The sequence below is a fragment of the Monodelphis domestica genome, chromosome 1, assembly GCF_027887165.1.
Source record: "Monodelphis domestica isolate mMonDom1 chromosome 1, mMonDom1.pri, whole genome shotgun sequence".
NCBI lineage: Eukaryota > Metazoa > Chordata > Mammalia > Didelphimorphia > Didelphidae > Monodelphis > Monodelphis domestica.
In genome coordinates, this window is record NC_077227.1 from 404,808,806 (window position 1) to 404,834,442 (window position 25,637).

The 25,637-nt window shown below is 34.8% G+C and overlaps 1 protein-coding gene across 2 annotated transcripts in view; it reads right to left on the reverse strand.

Moving 5' to 3' along the window:
* The window catches only part of RBL1 (RB transcriptional corepressor like 1), a 65,651-nt gene that overhangs the window by 28,199 nt on the left and 11,815 nt on the right, over positions 1–25,637 (reverse strand). For both annotated transcript variants that reach the window (XM_056811921.1, XM_056811920.1), the window contains exons 2-13: positions 24,674–24,807; positions 19,462–19,662; positions 16,692–16,756; positions 16,471–16,599; positions 16,180–16,340; positions 13,604–13,653; positions 12,900–13,086; positions 10,396–10,562; positions 6,303–6,415; positions 5,553–5,656; positions 3,989–4,126; positions 221–385 (exon numbers count right to left, since the gene is read on the reverse strand). In XM_056811921.1, the coding sequence (XP_056667899.1) occupies positions 221–385; positions 3,989–4,126; positions 5,553–5,656; positions 6,303–6,415; positions 10,396–10,562; positions 12,900–13,086; positions 13,604–13,653; positions 16,180–16,340; positions 16,471–16,599; positions 16,692–16,756; positions 19,462–19,662; positions 24,674–24,726 (1,533 nt within the window). In that variant the 5' untranslated portion in view covers positions 24,727–24,807. The remainder of the gene's footprint in view (positions 1–220; positions 386–3,988; positions 4,127–5,552; positions 5,657–6,302; positions 6,416–10,395; positions 10,563–12,899; positions 13,087–13,603; positions 13,654–16,179; positions 16,341–16,470; positions 16,600–16,691; positions 16,757–19,461; positions 19,663–24,673; positions 24,808–25,637) is intronic.

The window sequence follows — 25,637 nt, forward strand, 5'->3', positions numbered from 1 at the left end:
AATATTTAAAGACAAAAAAATGAACCAAGACAATATTTGTGAAGTGATTTTAAAATTTTAAAGTGCTATATAAATGCTAGAAATTGTTACCCATTTTAACTTTAGAATGGATAGTGAGTGTTTTAACAAGTTAAAAAAAAAGGGAGGATAATTCCAGATATAGAGAAGCTCATAAGCAAAAGCACAGACATGCAATATTACCCAGCATTGCCTAACTTACTTCTTCACAGGTAGGAACATTGTTGTCAGAAATATGGAGAGCATCCCACAATGCAGAATCACTGCTCCATGCTAAGCTTTCCAGAATTTGTTCTTCGATGCTGTTAAGATGCTTTACTGTATCTCTTGATAGTCCTTCCTCTGATCGAATCAATACTTCAATGACCTGAAAAGAAAAGAAAGGAAAACATGGTCCTGGGGATAGCAGAGATGACAAAAGCAATGGAACCTGAAGTCAGGAAGACTGTGTTCAAATATAGCCACAGATACTTCCTAGCTGTGTGAGTCTAGACAAGTCAGAAAATTGCCTCAGTTTTCTCATCTGTAAAATGGGAATAATAATAGCTGGTACATTCCAGCATTATTGTAAAGTTAAAATGAGATATTTGTTAAATGTTTAGCAAACCTTAAAGTGTTATATAAATGTTATTATAATTATTATTGTGCTGGATTGAGTTTATATTATTATATACAGTATATTACATATTATTATTATTGTACTGGATTGGATATATTACAGCCTTTGCCACTTATTCACTGTATCATAAAGAATAAGTTTTTTCTAAAGGCAGTATGCCAAAGGTGGAAGAACACAGATTCTTAGGAGCCTGGAGTTTAAATCCCAGCGTTGCCATTAAATTGTCTGACTTTGAACAAGTCAATTGACCACTTTTAAGGCTCAGTTTCCTCATTCCTTAAAATGAACATAAAACTTGCATGGCCTACTTCACAGGGCTAAGGGAAAAATTCTTTATACTCTAGAAAGAGCTGTATAAATGTGAGCTATTTTTCTACAAACCACACTTTTGTTACTTAGGGAAAAAAGAAAACTTTTACAAAATATCTTTCTTTTTAAGAAATCAAAGCATTTCCACATATTTTCTCATTTATCTTTTACAACATTCTCATTTTAAAAATGGAAAACAGCTAGGAGCATCTAGGTGGCCCATTGGATTGAGAGTCAGTTTTAGAGACTAGAGGTCCTGGGTTCATATATGACCTCTGACGTTTTCCTCACTGTGTGACTCTGGGGAAGTCACTTAACTCCCATTGCCTGGCTCTTACTACTCTTCCACCTTGGAATCAATACACAGTATTGATTCTAAGATGGAAGGTAAGGGTTTAGAAAAAACAGGCACAAAACATTAAATGGATTTTTTTGTGCAATGTTACAAGAACACAGGTAGGATGATCAAGGATATAGAGAGGAGAGAGACCCTAGAAAATCAATTCTCTCATTTTATTTTTTAAAGTTTTAATATTACTTTTTTTTTACACCGTAGTCATTTCCTCACATAAACTCTCCTGCAAATAAATTCCCACTCCCCACCCCCTTGGTGTCCTTGTAACAAAGGAAAACATTTAAGCAAAGTCAATAGAGAGTAGAATTGCCTCTGACAGCATATCAAATACTCTGTTCCCACATTTCCAGGAAGAGGAAGTCTGGGGACTTGCCTGCCTCCCTGCCATGTCTTTGAGCAGGTGTTCAGGGCCTCAGGTGATGCCACTTGCAGGGGCCTCCAGCGGAGGGCCTGGAGCCCCAGAGGGACAGAGGCGCCTACCGCTTTGCCACCAACAGGAACGACTTCTGGAGGAATTTGATTATTAACTTGGGACTCTGCTGCTGGTGTGTGCCTGGCCAGGAACCTAACTGACATTGACTTGATGGCACCCCAGCCAGGCCTGTAACACAGCTGATGTAACTAGTGACTTCATTTCTAATCCTGCCTTTGGTGATCTGAATGCAGTTTCTTGGAAGCTATATCTATCCAGCAGTATGACCCTGACATTGACCACCAGAAGATCCACTTTGACCAGTTAGATCTTCCTTCTTTGGTCAGTCAGTCAATGATCAGCCATAGCTTCAGTCTCTACTTAAGCATGGTGTGATGTATATTGCCTTTGCTCCATATTGTATATTTATTTTGCATATCCTTAGAGGCTGGACAGATGCCAGGCAGGGAGTGGGTAGCAAGTGGCATTGGTTGTTTTCTTCAGTTATACAAAGATGGGTTCTCCCACCAAATGTTTGAAATAAAAACAGTCAATTAAAAAAAAAGAAGGAAGTCTGTGTTTTTATCCATTCTTCCAGGTCAAGATTTGTATTATAACCAACCAGGGTTCAAATGCCTTGTGGTACACTCCTCATTTACATAACTAGTCTTTTTATACGTTGTGCTTCAATCCTTCATATTACAGATGGGTAAACTAAGGACCAAGGAGGCTAAGTGATTTGTCCAAGGCCATCCAGTAGAACTAGGAAAAGCACCCAGATAATGATAACAGAGACCCTGTTCTTTCCTCTGTATCACAAAATCATGATTTCTAGCCTAACTAATTCTCTTCCAACTACCCTGATTCTAGGTTACCTCACAGAAAGAATATAATATTTAAAAGGAAGTTTGCTTCTTTGATAAAATTTATTATTTTTGTTACAGTGTATCTAAATAAAAACTTATTCCTATGGAAGTCTCCTGGCATAATTTGTCATTCCTCAGAATGAACATTTCTTATTTTGGTCACAGTGATTCATATGATAGAATAGAACTGGGGTTGTCAGCAGATGGGTATGCCTTATATAATGAATGATTGAAATAAATATGCCCTCTCAAATGTCTAATTAGATATTACTTCAACTTAGCTCAAAGGGAAAAGATAACATCACACTGACATATGGATCAATCTTCTGCCAGAGTTGGAAAAAAATTGTTATCAAATTAGACTTCCACCATAAAAACAAAAGTCAAGCTAATTATATTCAATCAATAATTCATAAACAGAACAAATCCTAAGGAAAATTTTCTTTTCAATCATTTTTACTGGGGAACAATTTAGAAGGGTGAAAACTAAAAACATTCTTCTTGCTGGAATATTTAAAAATAGTATTGCTCAGAAAATATTAACTTAAGGCTAGTAACCCCCAAATCCTCAAACTAGTAGTACCTAAGCATAGATATTGGACAATACTATTTTTTTGATGGTGAAAACAATGAAGTATAGGGTAACAATGTCTACATTTGAAAAAAATTAATAAAATTTGTTTTAGTAGCAAAAAATGATGCTCTTGCCAATAATAAGTATGAAGTAACTCAAACTCTAAGCAAGATTATATTCAGGCATTATAGTTTCATTAATCAATGCCATTCTTCAAAAAAGGTAGATAATTTTGAGAAGTTCACTGACACCTGGCCCTTTTCCTACTTGTCCCCATTCTCTATCTCATACCTCCGAAAGCAAGACTTACTTTTTCATAATCTAACAGCACTTGAAAGATACAAATTTTATAGCCTTTCATTAAAAATTGAAATTCTAGAAAGTTTTCATGTATTTCAAGCATCAAATTAAAGTAATTTCAAGCAACTGTATTTATATAAGAACCTTAAGACAATAATCAGATTAAATTTGTATAAAATAAAACCCCAGATCTTTAGGCATATAAATTTCCTGAAAATCCTATAAAATATTGGTAAGAGATCAATTTTACATACACACATATATCCCCAAAGAGCTTGTCAATTTATGAAAGCAGTAGCCACTGTCTAGTGGCAAGAGTACTGAGTTTACAATTTAGAAGTCCAACCCTGACTCAGATACTTACTACCTCTGGGGCTCTTGTCAGTCATAGAATCCCACCTAGGCTTTGTTTCTAGGTCACAAATGGAAATATTTTCGAGAAATCAATATAGAACCTTTTCTCGGCAACAAAATAAATATTATGCATGGTCCATAATGCCAGGAATCTCATGATTGAAAATTGCTTTTATCTCACCTTATAAAAGTAAAATGGACTTAGATCAAGAACTTCAATGATCCAGGGAAAACTTCGAGGTGAGCTATATGCAAACAACACAATTTCCAAACAGCAAGCCATCAAAGAACGATGAAATATATCCTGCTCCAAAAGAACCTTTAAAAAAGAAAAGCACAATACAAATATAAGGCATATCATCATCATCATCATCATCATGAATACCAGTTACCGCACTTTGCAATAGCTAGTGTGGGACACATGGGATGAGATGGGTGGTGATCATAGGAGATATCCTAAAACTTGCTTTTTTGAAAGAGTCATTGGGCTGACACACCTTTCAGATTGGCCATTATGAAAGTAAAGGAAAGTGATAAGTGTTATAGGGGATGTGGCAAAACTGAGACACTAATGCATTGCTGGTGGAGTTGGGAACTGAGCCAACAATTCTGGAGGGCAATTTGGAACTATATTCAAAGGGCCATAAAATTGAGCATACCCTTTCATCCAGTAATACCACTACTGGGTCTGAATCCTAAAGAGATAATAAAAAAGGGGAAAGGATCTACTTATACAAAAATATTCATAGCAGTTCTTTTTGTAGTGACAAAGAATTAGAAATTGAAGTGATGTCCATCAATTTGGGAATGACTAAACAAATTGTGGTATTTGATGGTGATGGAATACTATTGAGCTATAAGAAATGATGAGCAGAATTATTTCAGAAAAAGATGGAAAGATCTACATGAACTGATACAGAGTAAAAACAATATTGTATGATGATCAACTGCAAAAACTTGGCCACTCTTAGTAATGCAATGAACTGGGACAATTCTGAAGGATTTATGATGGCAATGCTAACTACCACCAGAGAAAGAGACGTTGGAGTTGGATGGATACAGATCAAAGCATACTATCTTTCACGCGAGTGTTTTTATGGCTTTATTTTGGGGATTTGGTTTTTTATGAGCGTGTTCTTACAATAATTACCCATATGGAAGTGTTTTTTGCATAATACATGAAGGGCCCAGAACAAACTGTTTGCCATCTCCAAATGGATGGAGGGAAGGGAGTGAGGGAGGTGGTTTGGACCTTATAATTTTGGGAAATGTATATTGAAAATTATTATTACATATAATTGGGAAAATAGAATATCTTTAATTTTAAAAAATGTGTGTTGCTGGCATCAGAATGAATTTTATCATACAAAGTTCTCATAAAAAAGTAGTGACATATACATAGCTAATAACATGCTCTCCCATATAATATAAAAGGATTGCCTTCTTAAAAATTAATTTTTAATTAAAGAACTAAGGAAGTCTCTCTCTTATGCTTCTCAAACAACAAAGTCCTCAACATTTCTTAATTGTGACTACTTCTTGTTGGCTTGACCTACTTGTCTTACTCTCACTATTTGTGAGTGAGTAGAATATCTAATCATTTCAAAAATTTATGCTGGAGAATTGAGGATTGGGTGGTGGGGAGAGAAATTATAGGAAATGAACATACCTAACCATTTCAAGAATTCAAGAGTGACCAAAAAGAACAGATCTGTGCTTAATAAATAAAATATTAATCCACTTACAGACATGTCCATTCCATGAAGTCGTCTTGTTTCCTGAACCATTATAGTCTCTAAAATTTTATAGTATAAGATTTCTGCCAATTTAAGTCGATTTACAGCAAAATCTACGACAGAATCAAAAAGGAACATGCAAATAAATGTGAATAGTTATTAAGTACCCAGAAGAGGATGTTGGTTATGATATCCATTCTTTCAGTGAGAAGAAACTCTTTCTATATTTTTAAGGTTTTTGTTGTGTCTATTTACCTTTTCTAATAACAAGAAAGAGACTCCCAGCCTCTTTTGCAAGCAGTGATGCTGCTGAAATTCCCAGGGCAGACTACCTGCTAAGGCTTTAGAGGGCCCAGGGCCCAGATGGATCCTTATGTAGCAGAAACAGCAGAGTTGCTCTTAGGCTTAGGGGAAGACTAGACCAGAAGGGAGAATGGAAGAGAAGAAAAGGTGACTCCCTGGTCCCTCTTACCACCTTTCCAAAGAGGACTGGAATTCATTCCTCTGGCAGAGGTTTGGGGGCAACCTCACTTGAATGTGGGGTCTGTAGCATCCATCACACAGGCCCAGGTGAGAGGAGCAGTGTGGAGTCATGGGCCAGCTTTCTTGACTAACACCTGTGCTCAGCATTGGGGTTTTGGGAAGAAGTTCGTTAAACTTTCTGTTTTGTTTAATGATAATGTTGTTTTAATGATAATGTTGTTGTCTTTAAAAAAATAAAAAGTTTGCAATGTTGCATTAAATAAATGCATTTCTTACCTATGTGAGATCCTGGCTGTTCATCTGTTGATTGAGTATAATGTTGACAAAAAGCTTCTCCTATCCCTTTCACTATATTCATAATGTTTTCCATAGGATTGCGTGCACAAGACCTGTAAAACATAATATGAGTAACCTAATATTGAAAGAAATTATATTACAACATTTGAAGACTTAAGTTCTGTCCTGTGTTATAACTTAGTCATGTTAAAATAAAGAAGGTAGAAAGTCTTTAAATCAAGTCACCATGCAGGCTTTGGGATTCCATTTTGGATCACACACATATACATATATATGTATATGAGCTCTCCATATATATATATGTATACATATACATATAAGAAGAGCTGATATAATATGTAGCTACACTTTGGGCACACATGCATTACACCAGAGTTATCCCAGAAGGCTGATATAAGCACTAGCTTTCAAAAAAAAAGGAGGATGGGTTCAATTCCCTCCTCAGACATTTATTAGCTGTGTGACCTTGGGCAAGTCACTTAACATTTGTAAAATGATGGAAGTAGACTTGATATTTAAGGCCCATTTTAGCTCTAAATCTATATTTCTATGATCTATGATCCTATTATGCAGTATTACTATGGATATCAAACAAAACTCATAGACTTGGAAGGAACTTCAGGTGTGTCATTGGGTATAACCCATTCCTTCTTCAACCTCCTCAATAAGTGTTTATCATACTTTTGTTTGAAGAACACTTGTGATGGGGTACCTTCTGAGGTAGCCCATTCTACTTTAACATAGCTCTAAATGTTTGGAAGAATATTTTCTTAAACCAAATCAAATCTACCTCTCCACAACTCCTATATATTGCTTTTGTGTGTAGCCTCTGGGCCACCTAGAAAAAGTTAAATCTCTGCTTCATGTGAAAACTCTTCAAATGCTTGAAGATGTCAATCCTCTCCTCACTCTTTTTCTCTTTAGGCTAAATATTCCTTTCTTTCAATTAGTTTTCATATTGGTAGAATCTTAAGGTCCTTAACCAGCCTGGTTGCCTTCTCTGGGTACTCTCTAGCTTATCAATGTTCTTCCTAAAATGAGGTACCCATTAAAAACAAATAAATAAATAAATAAACAAATAAATCAATCAATCAAATGAAATTAAATGAGGTACTCAAAACAGAACACAGTACTCCAGATGTGGTCCGATCTAAGGAGATGGAGCTCCTCTTTCTGTGGAAGATTTCAGGATACTTTCAGAGCTATAAAGGAAGATCATAATCTTCTCTGGAGTTCTAGATCATTTGGGCATTTTATTAACAATGGTAGATTCGGTGGGGAGAAGAGCTGCAACACATCCTAAAACTTATCTTTTATACAGTAGAAAATTTCATATGAAGTTGTGACCAGAGAAAAGATTTCTTCTCTTGACAGAAAAGAAGCAGACAAGGAAAATACACCAGACTAGTGATCATTTTGTGCCTGAATGATCAATGACATTTTGCCCATGCCTAAAATATGTATTTCTATTAATAAAAGCCACATCCCTTTGGCAGTTTTCATCTTTTCATTTCACAGAAAGGTAGGAATGTAACAGTAAATATAAATCCTAGGTATACTATTCCCTAAAACCTGAATCAAGCTTGATTTAGTCCTTCCAACTTAAGACAGTTTCTACTCCATTGCTTTTATTTTTACCAATACCATTTACCTGCTAATTAGAGTAATAAGAATACTAATGAATCCAGTGATTTCACCAATTATTATTCCAATGAGTATTGCTTTCATTTTTAGTATCATCATAATTATCTGGAGACACATACTCTGAAATTTGGTCTATATAATTACAACAAACCACATTTATATAGTATTTTATGATTTTTTAATATTTTTTCTCTCACAGAACCCATGTGAGATAAATATATCTTTTAGAAATATTTGTGAAATGCTATAATACATTTTCTGTTCAGGTGATTTTTTTTAAACAACCTCATACTTGGGGGGGGGAGGGGGAGAAAACCTCCACTTCACTTTTCTATACTGATTTAGATACTGTGCAATTGTAAAATAATTTTCTTCAGAAGTTTCATACTATTAACCTTAATTATGGGCTGCCTAAAACAAAAAATAATGTGTAGCAGTGAGAAGAATTGCATTTTTCAAGAGAATTGACAGTGCTATGTTTCCATTTTCTCTCCTCTCATTATCTTCTAAACCCTTCAAAATCTGGCTTTAAACTTCTTCACTCAGCTGAAAACTACTCTCCCCAATGATTTCTTAACTGCCAAATGCATGGAATGAAAATTAGTGTATTATTCTCAATGTATTTTTGGCTAGCAGTAGTAATAATATTAGATCAATATCCCTGAAACTCCAAGTAGAGATTAAGTTTAAATCATTAGCTTAATTAGATACAGCTTCACTCTCCCTTTACCTTTCCCCTCCTACTTTCTCACATAAACCTTTAATGAGTACTCTTTTGCATAGGTGGAGTTGGGTCTCTGACTTAAGCACAATGTCCCCGTTCTTTGCATGTAATAAGCAATAAAGCCACATCTGTCTGCATCTTATCCCGGCCTCTCTGATTGTTTGAGTGATTAAAGGGGATGCAGCTTGCTATATCAAGATCCTCCAAAATTCCCATTCCAGACACTATGAATGGCCTCTTCTTATCACCCACCTTGACCTCTCTGCAGCATCTGAGACTAAGTCACCTTCTTCTCAGCTTCTATTGGTTCTTCTCCAAACTGACTGTTGCTGCTTGTGGGTTTCTTTTTTGGCATCCTGATCCTGGTCATACCCACTAATCTCAGATGTACCTCAAGGCTCTGCCCTGGGCCCTTTCTCTTTTACTCAACATTATGTCACTTGGTGGTTTCAATACTTCCCATGGGTTCAGTATCATCTCTATGCAGAAGATTCCCATAGCTATATATCCAGGCCTAATTTCTTATTGAGCACCATTCTCATATCCTTCATCTGCCTTTTGGACATTTCAAAATGAATGTGCCCTTAAGTACCTCAAACTCAGCATGTTCAAAAGAGAACTCATCTTTGACCCCAAACTCTCCATGTTTCTAAACTTACTTGTGATTGTTGAGGGTACTGCCAACTTCCCAGGAACCTAGACTTTTCACTTCAGGGTCATCTTTCAACTATTTACTTTTATTCTCATAAATCCAATACACTGCCAAATCTTGGCACGTCTACCTTCATATCATATCTCTGTACATTCATATGATCTCCTGCTTAATTTAGGCCCAGATCACCTCTTGCCTGGGCAACTGCAATAGCTTTCTGGCTGGTCTTCCTGCCTCAAGTCTCTCCCCATTCCAAACTATCTTATATGCAGCTGCCAAAGTGATTTTCCTAGCAAGTGGCATTCCCATGTCTCTCCATGCTCAAAGAGCACCAGTGGTTCCCTGCTGCCTCCAGGTTCAAATATAAAGTTCTGTGTTGGGCATTTAAAGCTCTTTACAACCTAGTGCTTTCCTCTATTTCCCATCTTCTTATATGCCTTACTCCACTAAAGGGCATGGATGCTCACAAGGAAGTGCAGGACAGCCATTCTGTCCTATTCACTTCTCCTCAAATATAATGCTATTCTACCTTGGTTGGCACTTTGTACTGGTTATCCCCATATCCCAGGCATATTCTTCTCTTATATTCCTTTGCTTCCCTCAAGATTCAGTTCCAATCACACCTCCTGGAGGAAGACTTTTCTAATCCTCACAACCCTGACACTCTACTTGTTAGTGACTTCTCCGAGACTACCTTCCATCTACTCTGTTATGTACTTTGTATGTACTTGGCAACTGGCATGTTGTTTGCCCTACTAGAATAGGAATTCCTTGAGGGTGGTGACTGATCTTGTATTTCATTGTGTCTTCAGGACCTGACACATAGTAAGAGCTTAATAAATGCTTGCTGATTGATTCATTGTGCCAGCCTAATACACAGGTACTATATAATTCTCCTAAATTACAAATTTGTACAACATAAGCTTAGCTGATACAATTAGACGTATTAGAGAAGAAAAACCTACTTTAAATAGGAAAGCTATGCCTCAAGGACTATTAAAAGTATCTGAAACTTACTTAAAAAACCCAAGAGTTAGTAGTTGTATGCTTACTCAAAAATATTCACAAGTTGCTCGCTTGGTGCATTTTTCAATCCAGCCACAATGTTCTGTAATCGGCTCACACTCTGGGTTGCTGAAGCTACAGGAGTAGTGGCAGCTTCCTTTTCTCGTAGATACCGACGTCCGGTAAGTGGAGTAGAAGGGGCAAATGATCTTTTCTATCAAGAGGGAGAGAAACCTCTCAGATTCAAAAGTTATGTTTCCTTCCTCAAAGTGTTTGTAATAAAAAAATTTCATATGCACACTCTTCATGGAAATCATATTTCCTTATAAAATAAAGCAGGGTTTTTTTCCCCTATCCTGTTATCTATCTGCTAAATTTGGGGCATTTCAGCACCTTATAATTGAATATAGTAGGAGCTCTTTTTATTTGACCAATATGTTCCTAGACCCTTCACATAAGTTGAAAATCACACATAATGATGAAACCCATTATTTAATAAGTATTTCTTATATGAACGTACTTCGGCACTTGATTTTTCTAAGGCTTATCAAAGCTACCAGCATCATTACTCTTATGCTTTGAGGCCATTGTTAATTACTAAACAGCATTAATGAAACAAAGAAAAATACTGTTCTGATATGGACAAGACTTGTTACAAGCTAGAACTCCAGACAAAGACTAATATTGGGGATCATGTTTGGTGCAAAACAATGTAATGCCTCAGACTAGCTTCTCAGAGTGAGAATAAGCATGACTGGGCAAACTGCTGCAAGACTTTACACCATCTGGGAAAATGGCATGGATTTAGGGCTTAATTTAACATTTGTATTTTGCACATTTTTCTGCTTTTATTTTTTTCAGTGGCCAATCGCATATACATGAATCTGCATGCGTTGACTGTGTAAAACAGGTTCCTATCATATTCCTTTCTATTTTTCAAAGTATTTTATGTTATTTCATTTAATCCTCACAAAGTCCCATGAAATGGCAAAGCCCAATATTAATTCCCACAGTATCATGTAATTTAAAGTTGGAAGGATCCTATGAAATACTCAAATCCTCTTAATTTTGCACTTAAAAATGTGTGACCCAGAGGCAAAGTGAGACCAACAAGACAGGAAGGGGCAGAAAGGGCTTTTCTGCCTACAAACCCAGCCAGCACTCTTCCAATCCAAGTTGTCTCCATTAACAAATGAGGGAAATAAGGCAAAGTGAAGTTAATTGAGTCCTTCAAGGTTGCACAATGTTAAAGTCTAGAAGAGTCCCAGATGTCCCAGATGTCAGACTAGTCCTGTGGACGAGAACAAATATCTCTAGGAAGCTCATAAAAGCATTGAAGCCACAGCAGTGGTCTACCAAGAGTGGGATTCTATAGGCTGAGACCAAGTTGAAGGAGAATAGTCTGTGTGAGGCACAGGAGGTCAGATTCTAGAGGTGTCATGGGCAAATGAACTCTGTCTTACCTCTGCTCCCTTCTCTCCATTCACATGGCCATCATCCCAGCTTGAGCCTCACCTCTCACCTGGACTACTACTATAATGGACTCTTCAATGTCTCCCTACACCCATCCTCCTCCACTCTGGTGCCAAAGTGAAGTTCCTAAAATACAGGTCTCACTATGTCACACTCCTGCCCAACAAGTTTCAAGGTTTTCAGGATAAAATAAAACTCTTCTGTTTAACATTTAGAGGCCTCTACCATCTTGCTTGAACTTATCTTTCTAGGCTAATTACACATTATTCCTTCTCATGCACTCACCATGAACATTACCTATGTAAACAGTTCTAAAAGCTGTCCCCTAAACATAACATTCCATTTCCTATCTATATGACTATTTATCTATTCATTTATTTAACAGACTAGGTCTCCCTAAGTCATCGAGACTAGAAGAGCAAGTGATATTCACAAACATAATCCCATTCTGATCACCACAGGAACTTTGATATGATCCATTTCTGACCTAGCCCAGGCCACCTCTCCTTAGGCAAGAAATTAGTGATGGCTGGCTCTAAGGGTTTCACTATATTAATGCCAAATTTACTTTGGACTCCCAATTAGCTTGTTTCACAGAAGCTCAGAACACTCAGATTCAAATGATCCCCCAGCCTTAGCCTCCTGGAAGCTGGGACTACAGGTATGCCCCACCATATTTGGCTTCTCTATGACTTCACATTGGCTATTTGTCCCTCATGCCCGGAATGCTCTCCTTTCTCACCTCTGCCTCTGAGAACTCCTAGCTTTTCTGAAAGCCTTAGCTCAAATGGTACCTCCTATAAGAGTTATATCATTCAAGGAATCTTAAATAATTTCAAGGTATGAATAAGATATATCTTATCAAAAGGGAGTTTTTAAGGCAGTGTTGATATGTACACACAAGAAGTAAAGCAGAAAAGGTTAAAATGCTTTTTTAAAAATCCCTTTGGCTAACAAGTTCACGAAGATATAGGATAACATTGGAAATTAACATTTTAATTACAAAAAGATGTTTGTGTTCTGGTAGTAAAATGATACAGAGTTACAATGAAAACTGAAATCTGAATAGGTTATGTACCTTCGCAAAATGCTGCTGAAGGTTACAATCCATATGGACTCTTGCAATCAGTTTTCCTGCTGGGATGTCACCTGTAAACTTCTGAGGACTTCCAATTTCCTCTTCTGCATCTGCTCCCAAGAAAACTCTTTCATCAAAATCACCAACTGTAAGAACATATTCTTCATATTCCTTATTCACTGCTTTGCTGAAAAGAGATAGCATTTTAAGTTGATGGGTAAACATTTACTTAAAAAAATGAATTTACCCTAGTTCAAAATTTAACCTAGAATAAAAAAATCCAAGAAAAATTATGCTGTCCTGATTAAAGTCTTATTAACTTTCTCTGTATTTATTAATATAGGGAACTCCCACATTTCTTCAGAGTCTTCATCATTCACTGGAAATTCTTTGTAACTTTGAAATACAAGGTTATGGAAAATATAGACTAATTTGTAAAGATCCATGAAAATAAACCTAGTGAAAGAGAACAAAAAGCTATTGGTGAGGGAACAATGATTTCCTTCAAACTGTGTACTTTTTTGACAAACCAAATTACTATTTTGCTATACATCACACTTAGGAACTATAAAATATCTTTCTGTATCCAAATTGAAGTCATTAGGCTAATATTCAAGACCAAGTTTAATGACCATTCATATTCCACCACTAAATGAGAAAAAACTTCAAACTCTTTGAGCTGCTCTGATATAAATAGTACATACCTGTTATCTGCAAAACTGGAAATATCCAAGAGGCATTCTCCTTTTAAAATCTAGGGAGGAAAATATATTTATAAACTTCTTATATTTAGTTATACAAGCTTAACAAAAATGTGAAATTAATTAATGAGAAAATAAGCATGCTTATCCTAAATGTGCAAGACAAATTCTTAGTAAAAGAACGGATTATTTAGAATAAAGTTGGGAAGTTTAACTATAAACAAATAAAACATGTATAGCAGAAAACTAAGAAGGGCAACATTGGGAAACATTTTCATCTTGGATGTATTCTTAAGGAACAAATGGCTAAAAGAATGTACAGACAATTCACGAGACAGGAATCCAAAATAGTGAATATTTGAAAAACAAGTAGTTACCAACAATTTCAAATTAAATCTACATATTATTGTTCAAATACTTGTAGGGCAATGTTTTGGGGAAATTGTTCTTTGTGGTCCCAGAGGAGCCAGGAAAAATAGGTTGAATTCTAGAGTTGACAAATCCCATAATTTTTCTCTATATCTTTTCCCCTATTCACAGAGTCACTACCTTTGTTCAAGCTGTGATACCTAGATAATTATAGCAGTCTTCTGGTTGGTCTCCCCTTCTCAAGTCTTTCCCCACTCTAAATCATCCTCCATATAGCTGCTATAGTGATTTTCCTAAAGCACATATCTAACCATATCATCTCTCTGCTAAATAAACTCCACTAGTTCCCTGTTGACTTCAGGATCAAATATAAAATTCTCTGCTTGGCCTTTAAAGCACTTCACAACCTGGCCTCTTTCTATATTTCCAATCTTCCTACTACATGCTCTACAGTCAAACCATACTGGCCTAATTGCTGTTCCTCATACATGCTGCTCTATTTCCTTTCTCTAGTTCTTTGCACTAGGTGTCCATTCCATCCCTTCCCACCCTATCCCAGCAATTCTTCCACTGCCAATCTCTGTCTCTTAGAATCCCTGGCTTCCTTTAAGAGTTGGTTCAAATGTCACGTCCTATAAGTGGCCCTTTCCACATCTCCCTGATTACTAGTGTTTTACCCTCTAAGTTCCTTTCCAACCATATTGTATGTATTCTGAATATACTGATTTCTGTCCATGTTGCCTCACCATTAAAATGTAAGCTGGACAAAGCCTGTTTTTGTTTTCTCCTTTGTACTGGCACACAGAAAGTGCTTAATAAATGCCTATTGATTGAGTGCCCCTAATATTTAAATTTAATCAGAAAAAAGTAATCTCTCCATCACAATTAAAATAACTATATTATTCCATTTTCTTCCCTTTTTTAAAGTTCTGTTTTATGTTTAAGTCTATCATCCAGGCAAAATTTACTAAGTCATATGTTGTAAGATGTAGGTCTAAATCCATTTCCTGCCAAATTATTATCCATTTTCCCCAAGTACATGTATTTAATAATAAATATTTTTTATAATTTTAATTTTGAGGCTTATAAAATAAGTCTTTTGTATATATATATATATATGTATATATATATATTTGGTTGGAGACCTGGTTTCTTTATTCTATTTCTTTATTCTCTATTTTTTGCTCATTTCCAAATAGTTTTGAGTACAGCTAATTTGTGACACATTTTAGAGTCTGGGAGAGCAAGACCTTCTTCAGATTAAGGATAAGTATAAAATGAAAATAAATGAAACAGATCTAATTAACTGAAATGACACTGTTAATGGTTAAGTCAAATTAATATAATGAAAAAAATTATACTCCCAAATGAACTTCTTTATATTTAATGTAACACCAATTTAAAATACTAAGTAGCTATACAGTCCTAATCTGTAAGTACAGTCTGATATAAAAACTATTACTGCAGCTCAGAAACTCTTCTATAATTTATAATGTCTAAGAGTTGCCTGGGACAATGAGAAATTGAGTGAGCTGCCTATGGTCACAGAGCTAATATGGGTCAAAAAGAAAACATAACTCCAGGTCTTCCAGATCCCAAGGCAGTCCCTATATCATTACACTATGTTGTTTCCCATTAAAATCAAAATTAAATATGTATGGAAAAATAAGCAAGAATTTCCAGGGGCATGTTAGTCATTTTAAAATATGCATGTATGATCTATAATGTAGATACCTGAGGAAATAAGGCTTTGCTAAATACAGAAGTTTGAGTCTTTACCATAGAACAATAAAGCTGGAAGGCAATTTAAAAACTAACTAACCTAACCTCATTTTACAGATGAAAATCTGAGGCAAAGAAAGATGAAATAACTTGCTATGGGTACCATAGAGAGTTAGTGAGTAAACCGGGAGTATAACCAACTTTAAAACTTTGGGTTTTTTTTTTAAACCTTTACCTTCTTTCTTAGAATTGATGCTAAGTATTGGTTCCAAGACAGAAGAGCATTAAGGGCTAGGCAAATGGGGTTAAGTGACTTGCCCAGGGTCATATTGCTAGGAAGTGTCAAATTTGAAATCAGCACCTCCTGTCTCCAGGTGTGGTGCTCTATATACTGAGCCACCTATCTATTCCTTGAAATTTATTGAATATGCTTCTTCTATGTTGTTTGATAATTTACTTGAGATTTTATTTATTTGATAATACTGTACCTTCCTATCAAATAATTTTGAAATGTATGGTTTAAAGTAATGCTCTTTTATCCCTTTTGCTTCCACTAGAAGTCCATCATGCAGCTCACAGAGTGTGGCAATGATACAAGGTGGTTCTTCAGATACTCTAAAGTCAGGAGTATGGAAATCAGATGGTAAACCTAAAGCAGCATGGGGTGAAAGGATAGAAGGAGAAAAGAAAGAGAGAAAGAAAAACAACATGGTTACCATTTTAAAATGCATTTTAAAATAGAAATAATTTACTTTTATTTAAAATAAATAATATTTTACCTTTGAATGACAGATTCAGCAAATCTCTTCTATTTGGGCACATAATGGCATTTGTGAAAGTTAGATCCAAGCAGCAGAGAAGTAAATGATAAGAGTTTACTAAATCATCTCCAATCATACGAAAGTTACCTTTACAAAGAACACAAAGACCACAAACCTTTCATGATAAATATTACCAAGTTCACGAAATACAAATATTAATTACTAAAACACCAATTTACCTTTGGTATAGACAAAGAGTGTCCAACAGAAGTTAAAGAGATCTTTAACAGTGCAAGGAACTCGTCTAGAAAGGAAAAAGAAGTTACATTAAATTTAATTATTCATAGCTTTCTAAAATAAAAACCACACCAAAGTTTTAAAAATTCAGCAGTAAGTAAAATGAGAAAATACTGAAACTAAATCATACAGGGCAGGTAGGTAGCACAGTAGAGAGACATCAGGCCTAGAGTCAGTAGGATTTGGGTTTAAATTTGGCCTTCAACAATTCCTAGATGTGTGATCTTTGGCAATTAACCCCACTAACCCCAATTGCCTAGCCCTTGCCACTCTTGTCTTAGAATTGATACTAAGACAAAAAGAAAGGGTTATATTTTTAAAACCAAATAACATAAATTCTATTCATATTATCTCTTACTTCTCCTTCAAAACTGTATTCAAACTTTCTAATATTTACAATTAGCAAGTATCATAGGCTTTCTCAAACTAAAGAATAAACAAACTCTGTTCTCTTTGAAAAATACAGAGAAGGGGGCAGCTGGGGTGGCTCAATGGACTGAGAGTCAAGCCCAGAGATGGGTTCAAATCTGACCTCAGACACTTCCTGGCTGTGTGACCCTAGACAAGTCATTCAACCCCCATTGCCTAGCCCTTACCACTCTATTGCCTTAGAATCAATTGGTAAGAATTTAAAAAAAATACAGAGAAATACTACTTTGAAGTTGTAGTTACAAGTAATAATATATGAATGAATATATTTAACTTCTTTGCAGACACACATTAGGCATACTGATACATTGTTCATTAGACTCTGACTTGCTTCACTAATTTTGGAATTGTGGATGAAAAAACTGTTTATATACTTTGACCCATTAATCTAACTTCTAAGCATATACCACAATGGAATGGTCCATGACAGAAAAAAAGGTTCTTATATGTAATACAAAATTTATAGTAGCATTCTTTGTAGAAAAAACAGAAAACAAAAGGGGCATCTACTGATTGGAGAATAGCTAAACAAATCACTGTGGTGAATATAACATATTATTGAGTTTTGTGAAAGGATGAGTATGAATAATTCAAAAAACATAAGACATGAAATGATACTGAATGAAGAAAGCAGAAGAGGACAAAATGCAAATTATAGCATTACTATGAACAATAAACATAAAAAGGAGTCTAATTCTAATGATTTTAAATCATTACTCTCATGGGTAGGACGAGCCAATATAATAAAAATGACCATCCTACCCAAACTTATCTATTTAGTGCCATACCCATTGAACTTCCAAAAAATTTTTTTACTGAATTAGAAAAAAAACATAACAAAGTTCATTTGGAAGAACAAAGGATCAAGGATATCCAGGGAAAGAATGAAAAAAAATACAACAAAAAATACAACAGAAGGTGGCCTTGCAGTCCCAGACCTCAAACTATATTACAAAGCAGCAGTCATCAAAACAATTTGGTACTGGCTAAGAGACAGAAAGGAGGATCAGTGGAATAGACTTGGGGTAAATGACCTCAGCAAGACAGTCTATGACAAACTCAAAGACCCCAGCTTTTGGGACAAAAATCCACTATTTGATAAAAACTGCTGGGAAAACTGGAAGACAGTGTGGGAGAGATTAGGTTTGAATCAACACCTTACACCCTACACCAAGATAAACTCAGAATGGGTGAATGACTTGAACATAAAAAAAGAAACTATAAGTAAATTAGGTGAACAAAGAATAGTATACATGTCAGACCTTTGGGAAGGGAAAGACTTTAAAACCAAGCAAGACATAGAGTCACAAAATGTAAAATAAACAACTTTGATTACATCAAATTAAAAAGTTTTTGTACAAACAAAACCAATGTAACCAAAATTAGAAGGGAAGCAACAAATTGGGAAACAATCTTCATAACAAAAACCTCTGACAAAGGTCTAATTACTCAAATTTATAAAGAGCTAAATCAATTGTACAAAAATCAAGCCATTTTCCAATTGATAAATGGGCAAGGGACATGAACAGGCAGTTTTCAGCCAAAGAAATCAAAACTATTAATAAGCACATGAAAAAGTGTTCTTAAATCTCTTATAATCAGAGAGATGCAAATCAAAACAACTCTGAGGTATCACCTCACACCTAGAAGATTGGCTAACATGACAGCAAAGGAAAGTAATGAATGTTGGAGGGGATGTGACAAAGTTGGGACATTAATTCATTGCTGGTGGAGTTGTGAACTGATCCAACCATTCTGGAGAGCAATCTGGAACTATGCCCAAAGGGCGCTAAAAGACTGTCTGCCCTTTGATCCAGCCATAGCACTGCTGGGTTTGTGCCCCAAAGAGATAATAAGGAAAAAGACATATGCAAGAGTATTCATAGCTGCGCTCTTTGTGGTGGCAAAAAATTGGAAAATGAGGGGATGCCCTTCAATTGGGGAATGGCTGAACAAATTATGGTATATGGTATATGAAATCATTACTCAAGGAAAACTGATGAACATAACTCTCTCTCAGTAGACATGAGGGGATCATGGAAAGGAAAGTTAGTACATTAGCTTTGGCAGATGAATCCACAGGCTTTGCTTAAATGTGTCCCTGTGTCACAAGGAAGGATTCAATGGGTATGAGCAAGAAGATATGGAGAAACAAGTATGGTAAAAAAATTAAAGGCAAAAATAAAACTTTGTAAAAAAGTTATAGTAATAATAATAGCTGATAAAATATATTTTAAACTTTGTAAAGTGTTATACATTATTATCTTATTTGATAAGTCTTACCTTTGTTTTCTGCTCCGCTGCAATTTTGGTGGCTCTTCATATGGATTTCTAAATATGTCCAAAAATATTGGCTCAAATTTTTTGAAAATCACAGTTGACACTTCAAAGTTTCTCTCCAGCCTGTCTATGCGCTCACGAAATTCCTGTGACAGGTTTGACATGTCTATCCACTTCTTCATTTTACTAAAAAACTGAATTAAACTTAGAAAAAAAAGAAAGGCAATAAAATCAATTGTGGTTGTTTTTTTTTTAAATCAGTCCACATGATGAATTTTAAAAATTATATAAAACAATTTTCAGGGAAGAAAACCTTTTTAGTCATGACTATGATTTTTTATGAAAAATATATTACATAACTACCAACCCTAAGCTTTATTTGTGAAGTTTTTATCCTCATAGTATCCCTTGTATCCTAAAGCATTTTCTCTATATATAGTTCCTTGTATAATTAACTTTTTATGCATGTGATATCATCAACTTCAGTATAAGTGCTCATATATGAGGAATTATATTCTTTACTTTTATATATTCCTCACAGGACCTGCTTTAGACATGGAAGGAACTAAAAAAATATTTGTCAACTGATGGCTGGAGTCACTAAATGGGCTGGAAAAAAAATGAAAGCATGGCACTTTCAGATTCTGTCAATGTCAGTTGATTTCACTTAACTTTCTCTTTATTATAAGAGAAGGCTGACTTATTGAGGATAGATAAGGATATAATCAGATGTTTCTACGATATAAAATGAAAGGCATAAGTAAAACTTTTTTTTTTAAACCCTTACCTTCCATCTTGGAGACAATACTGTGTATTGGTTCCAAGGCAGAAGAGTGGTAAGGGCTAGGCAATGGGGGTCAAGTGACTTGCCTAGGGTCACACAGCTAGGAAGTGTCTGAGGTCACATTTGAACCTAGGACCTCCCATCTCTAAGTCTGACTCTCAATCCACTGAGCTACCCAGCTGCTCCCTAAATAAAACTTTTTAAAACAACATATGCAGTCTCATTGCAAAATAGATTTGGGATGATGGCACAAAATGTTGTTACAAAGTTAAGATTAAACTCAGGCTAAAAGTCCCAAACCTTGGTTTTAATCACTTAAAAAATACTAACCAGATATATGAATGGAATAAAAGACTTTCTTTAGTCTATTAATAAACATAATCCTAATATAAAACATTTAGATGAACTATGAATACATTTTAAAAATAAACATAAATAAATGTTAATTGATTGAGTGGTTTATATAGAATAATATGAAATAAATACATGCAAGTTGAAGGAGAAAGGGCACCAGCAGCTGGGGTTGGGGATCAGGAAAGACTGGGTAGAAGGTGGTATTTGAGCTGTGTCTTGAAGGAAGTATGTTCCAAGTCCATAGAGATGATAATTGACTCAGAGAGCTGAAGAGATAAGAGACAGGTAAGAGCTTTGAGATACACCCACTGGTAAGAGGGTAGCACATGGAAAATACAGTAAAGCTGACTGAGAAGGAGAAGCTAAACAAATAGGAAGAAAACCCAGAGCTGTGTCATGAAAACTCAGAGATGAGAAATTATCTAAGAGGAGAAGTTAATCAACAAATACCAAATTCTGATGACAAGTTAAGAAGGATGAAAAATTTTTTAAAGGCCATTGAGTTTGGCAATTAAGAGACCAACTGTGACTTTGAAGAAAACAATTTTAGTAAGTGGTGAAGCTGGAAGTCAGACTGCAAATTTGAGAGGAAAAGGATAAAGTGAAGGCAGCCTATGTTGACATTTTTTTCCAAGAGTTTGGCTGTGAAAGAGAAAAGAGATGTGGCTGATAGTCTGAAGAGATGTGAACATCTTTTAAGAATGAAATAACCATAAACATGTTTATCAGAGCTGGGAATGTTTCAGTAGAAAGGGAAAGATTGAAGATCAAAAATGGGGAATGAGGGTAGGAATCTGTCAAAAGAGAAAGGAATGGATTTAACAATACAAACAGAAGATAAATGAATAACCTAACTTGCTTTCTCTGCTGGCATATATTCTTTGTTTGTGTGCATCTATGCTATTTGCCTTAGATTGTAGAATATATAACATAGAACCATAAACAAAATATAATTTAGCTGTTGTTGGCATATTATTCTATAGAATGTAGTGCTTCCTATACATCAATATAATTCAATAAGATGGTGGAACCTAAAGAGGAAAGAAGCAATGCCAATTTTCCCAATAGAGAAATGTAGTTCAAAATGCACATGGATTTCTTATAGCTGAATATTATTTCTCTTTCATTCAACCTCATTATTTCTTTATAGTTTTCTTATGCATTCTTTATATTCTAATTAATATTATATTTATTTATGTATATGTCATCCCTCCCCCTAAAAGCCCATAAGTTCTTACAGAGCAGAGCCCTTTTCTTATTTATCTTTGTACTAACTCCAGAACATAATATATATATATTGTGCTTGATAAATACTTTTAAAAATTAATGTTCAACATAATGTCAAAATGAATTTTACTAACCAACTGTCCATTAGTAGCTCTCCAACTCATTATGTGAAGTTCCAGAAACAAGAGCTTTAAATTGTCTTTGTGGTTGGCATAAAATATCTTTGAGTTCACTAAATTTATTTACAAATGAGAAAGTTGAGACTCAAAATGGTAAAAAGTGTTTTCCAAAGTCACATAGATAATAAGCAATAGAAATGGACTTCAAATCCCATAGTTCAAAAGAGGAAAGGATCAGTTAGCTGAGGCAAATAGTGGAGTTTTCAGATGTAAGGTTTGACTTGGAACAGATCTTAAGTTGCACAGAAAGCTTGAGATAAGCTAAGAGATAAGAATAGGCATCCCAGGCTATGGAATGACATGAGCAAATATAGGGCACATCCATAGAACAATAATTAGAGAAACTAGTTTGTTTGGAACAAAGACTTTCTGTAGCTGGATGGTAAGCGATAAGATTGATGAAGTAGGTAGCGGTATGCTTGGAGAAGGATTTAAAAATTAGAGTAAGGACTTTGTGTCTTACCCTGGGTGTAGTGGGGAGCCACTATAATATTTCCAATAAGGAAGAATTTTAAGACAGGCTAACAAGACTGATTTAGCAGAAGTATGTAGGATGAATTAGAGATGGGGAAAGTTGAAATAGAAATCAATTAGTACAGTATCATAAAAATCCAAGTATGGGACATTTAGAACCTGGACTAAGATGGTGGTTAACAGAAGTGAGGATAAGAAGAAATGGAGGAATTCAAGAGACATTATAAGGGAAAAAATCAAGAAAGCTTAGTGATTACCTAGATATAAATGAAAAAAATAATCCTGAGTTAACTCCTTGAGATTTCAAGCCTCTTGGAGAAAAAGGGAAGGCAATAGGGATAGCTGATTTAGAAGACCGTAGGTGATACAGAAGATTTTATACTAGGTCTGGAATCAGAAAGATCTGGGTTCAAATATGACCTCAGATGGCAATTTGGAACTATGTCCAAAGGGCTATAAAACAATACATACCCTTTGACCCAGTAATATTACTACTGGTCTGTTTCCCAAAGAGATTTAAAAAAAAAAGAGTGGGGGAAAAATTACTTGTACAAAAACTATTTATAGTAGCTCTTTTTGTGGTGATGGAATGCTATTGTGCTATAAGAAATGATGAACAGGATGGTTTCAGAAAGAGACGAAAAGACCAAATGAACTGATGTAAAGTGAAATAAGGAGAAAATAAGAAGAAAAAACCAGAACACTACACCCAGTAACAGCAATATTGTGGAATGATCAACTGTAAAATACTTAACTACTCTCAACAATACAATGATACAGGACAATTCTGAGCAACTTATGACAAAGGATGCTGTCCACCTCCAGAGAAAGCCACTGGAATTAGAATATAGATCAAAGCATATGATTTTTCACTTTAGTTTATTTGGGTTTTTATTTTGGAATTTGTGTTTCATCTGAGTATTCTCTTATAAAAATAAAAATATGGAAATGTGTTTTTCATTATATATATTCATATATATAAGAGATCAAATTGCTTACCAGTTTCAGTAAGTGGGAGACAAGGGATGGAGACAATTTGGACCATATAACTTCAGAAAACTTATGTGAAAAAGTGTTATTACATGTAATTGGTAAAATAAAATATCTTTAGAAATTAAAAAAAAATTACCTCAGACATTTACTAGCTCTGTGAACCTGAATAAGTCACTTACCCTATCTGCTTCAGTTTTCTCACCTATAAAATGAGAATAATAATACTACCTACTTCACAGTGTTATGAGGACAGTGCCTGGAATATAGTATGTGTTTAATAAATCCTTCCTTCCTGATTTTCAAAGAAAGATTACTTCAATGTTAGTGGAACAAATTAACTCTGAAGAGTTCGGTTAAAGTTTAGCATTTTCTCTTCTCTTCCACTGTATAACCACTACAAAATCTGACATTTTCCCCTAGAGAGTGACTGTCACATAAAGACCAAAGAGAGAATTAGTCACACATGACTCTTACAGGAAATTTTTATAACCACCACTACTATTAAGTTGGTTCTCATTTAAAATTTCACATTGCTTTTTTATAAAAATCTTTGTTTTTAATGGCATGCAATGGGATTTCATCTGTATAAGAAAGAATATTTATCTCATTGTGTTAAAGAAGCAAATAAATTGATAATCAGATTTAAAACCCAGTGATATCCATTCTTTCTAACAGCTCTTGCCAACCAAAGGTGAAAAAAAAGAACACAAAAGAGGTAATAATTATTTATAATGTTAATAATTTATATATATATATATATATATACATATATATATATATATATATAAAGTAATCAAATGATGTTGGTTATGAAGAGATTTTAGATAAGATTGCTTATAGGTAAAAATTCTGGGTTTGGAAGATTGACTAAATCTGAATTGGAAAAACCCTTGTCAATCCTGGATTCAAATCTGGCCTCAGACACTTCCTAGCTATGGGATCTTGGGTAAGTAATTTAACCCTAATTGCCTAACTCTTACCTACGTCTTCTACTTTCTTAGTACCAATTCTAAGACAAAATTTTTGAAAGGTTTAAAAAATTTTTGAACAAAAGAAAAGAAAGATAAAGTAGCCCAGTGTCAGACAACTTGGCTTCAGATCCTACCTCTGATATATACTGGTTAGGTGACTTAAAGAAAATAAAAATTCATAGGCAAGATTGATACTGTTTTGTAAATGAAAAATCCAAAGGAAAATGTTTTACCTCAGTTTGGCAGAACGTAGTATTCTGGTCAGTGATACACAATTTCCCTCCATGACGCCTTTTCCAACAGTAGGAATAATGCTTTTCCGGCATGCAACATATAATGCACATGCCAACCAATGTACAACTTCTCCCTGTCAAGCAAGAAACAAATAGTAAAATATATTTTTTGTACAGCTATGCTATTTTCAAAAGTAACTACCATTCCACTATTTTACAAAAACCTAATATCTCAACCCATATAAATCAGCAGCATTTCTATATGTTACCAACAAAATAGCAGGAAGAGAGAAAAAGACAAATACCACTGAAAATAGCTATAAATAATATAAAATACTTGGGAGTCCACATGCCAAGAGAAATCATGTTACTATATGAACAAAATCACAAAATGTTTTTCACACAAATAAAGACAAATATAAACAACTGCATATTCATTGCTTACAAGTAAGCCAAGCCAATATAATAAAAATGATACTTCTATCTGAATTAATTTACTCAGTTCCATATTAAAGCACCAAAGAATTATTTTTATAGGTATAGGAAAAATTAATACAAAACAATCTGGAAGAACAAAAGGTAAAAAATATCGAAATAAATTTTTTTAATATGAAGGAAGACAGCCTAGAAAATACCAAATTTCAGATTATATTATAAAGCAGTAATCATCCAAAGAAACCTGGTACTAAATAAAAAGTAGATTATTGATCAAGGAATAGATAAGATACACAATACACAATAGTAAATAACCATGATAATCTAATGTTTGATACTAAGGTCTAAGCTTTGAGGAAGGAAATCATCTAAAAAAATTGCTAGGAAAACTGGAAAGCAGTCCAGCACAAACTAGACACTGACCAATCTCTTACCATATACAAGATAATCTCAAAATGGATACATGATTTAGACATACAGGATGATATACACAATTTAGGGGAGCATGGAAAATTTTACCTCTCAAATC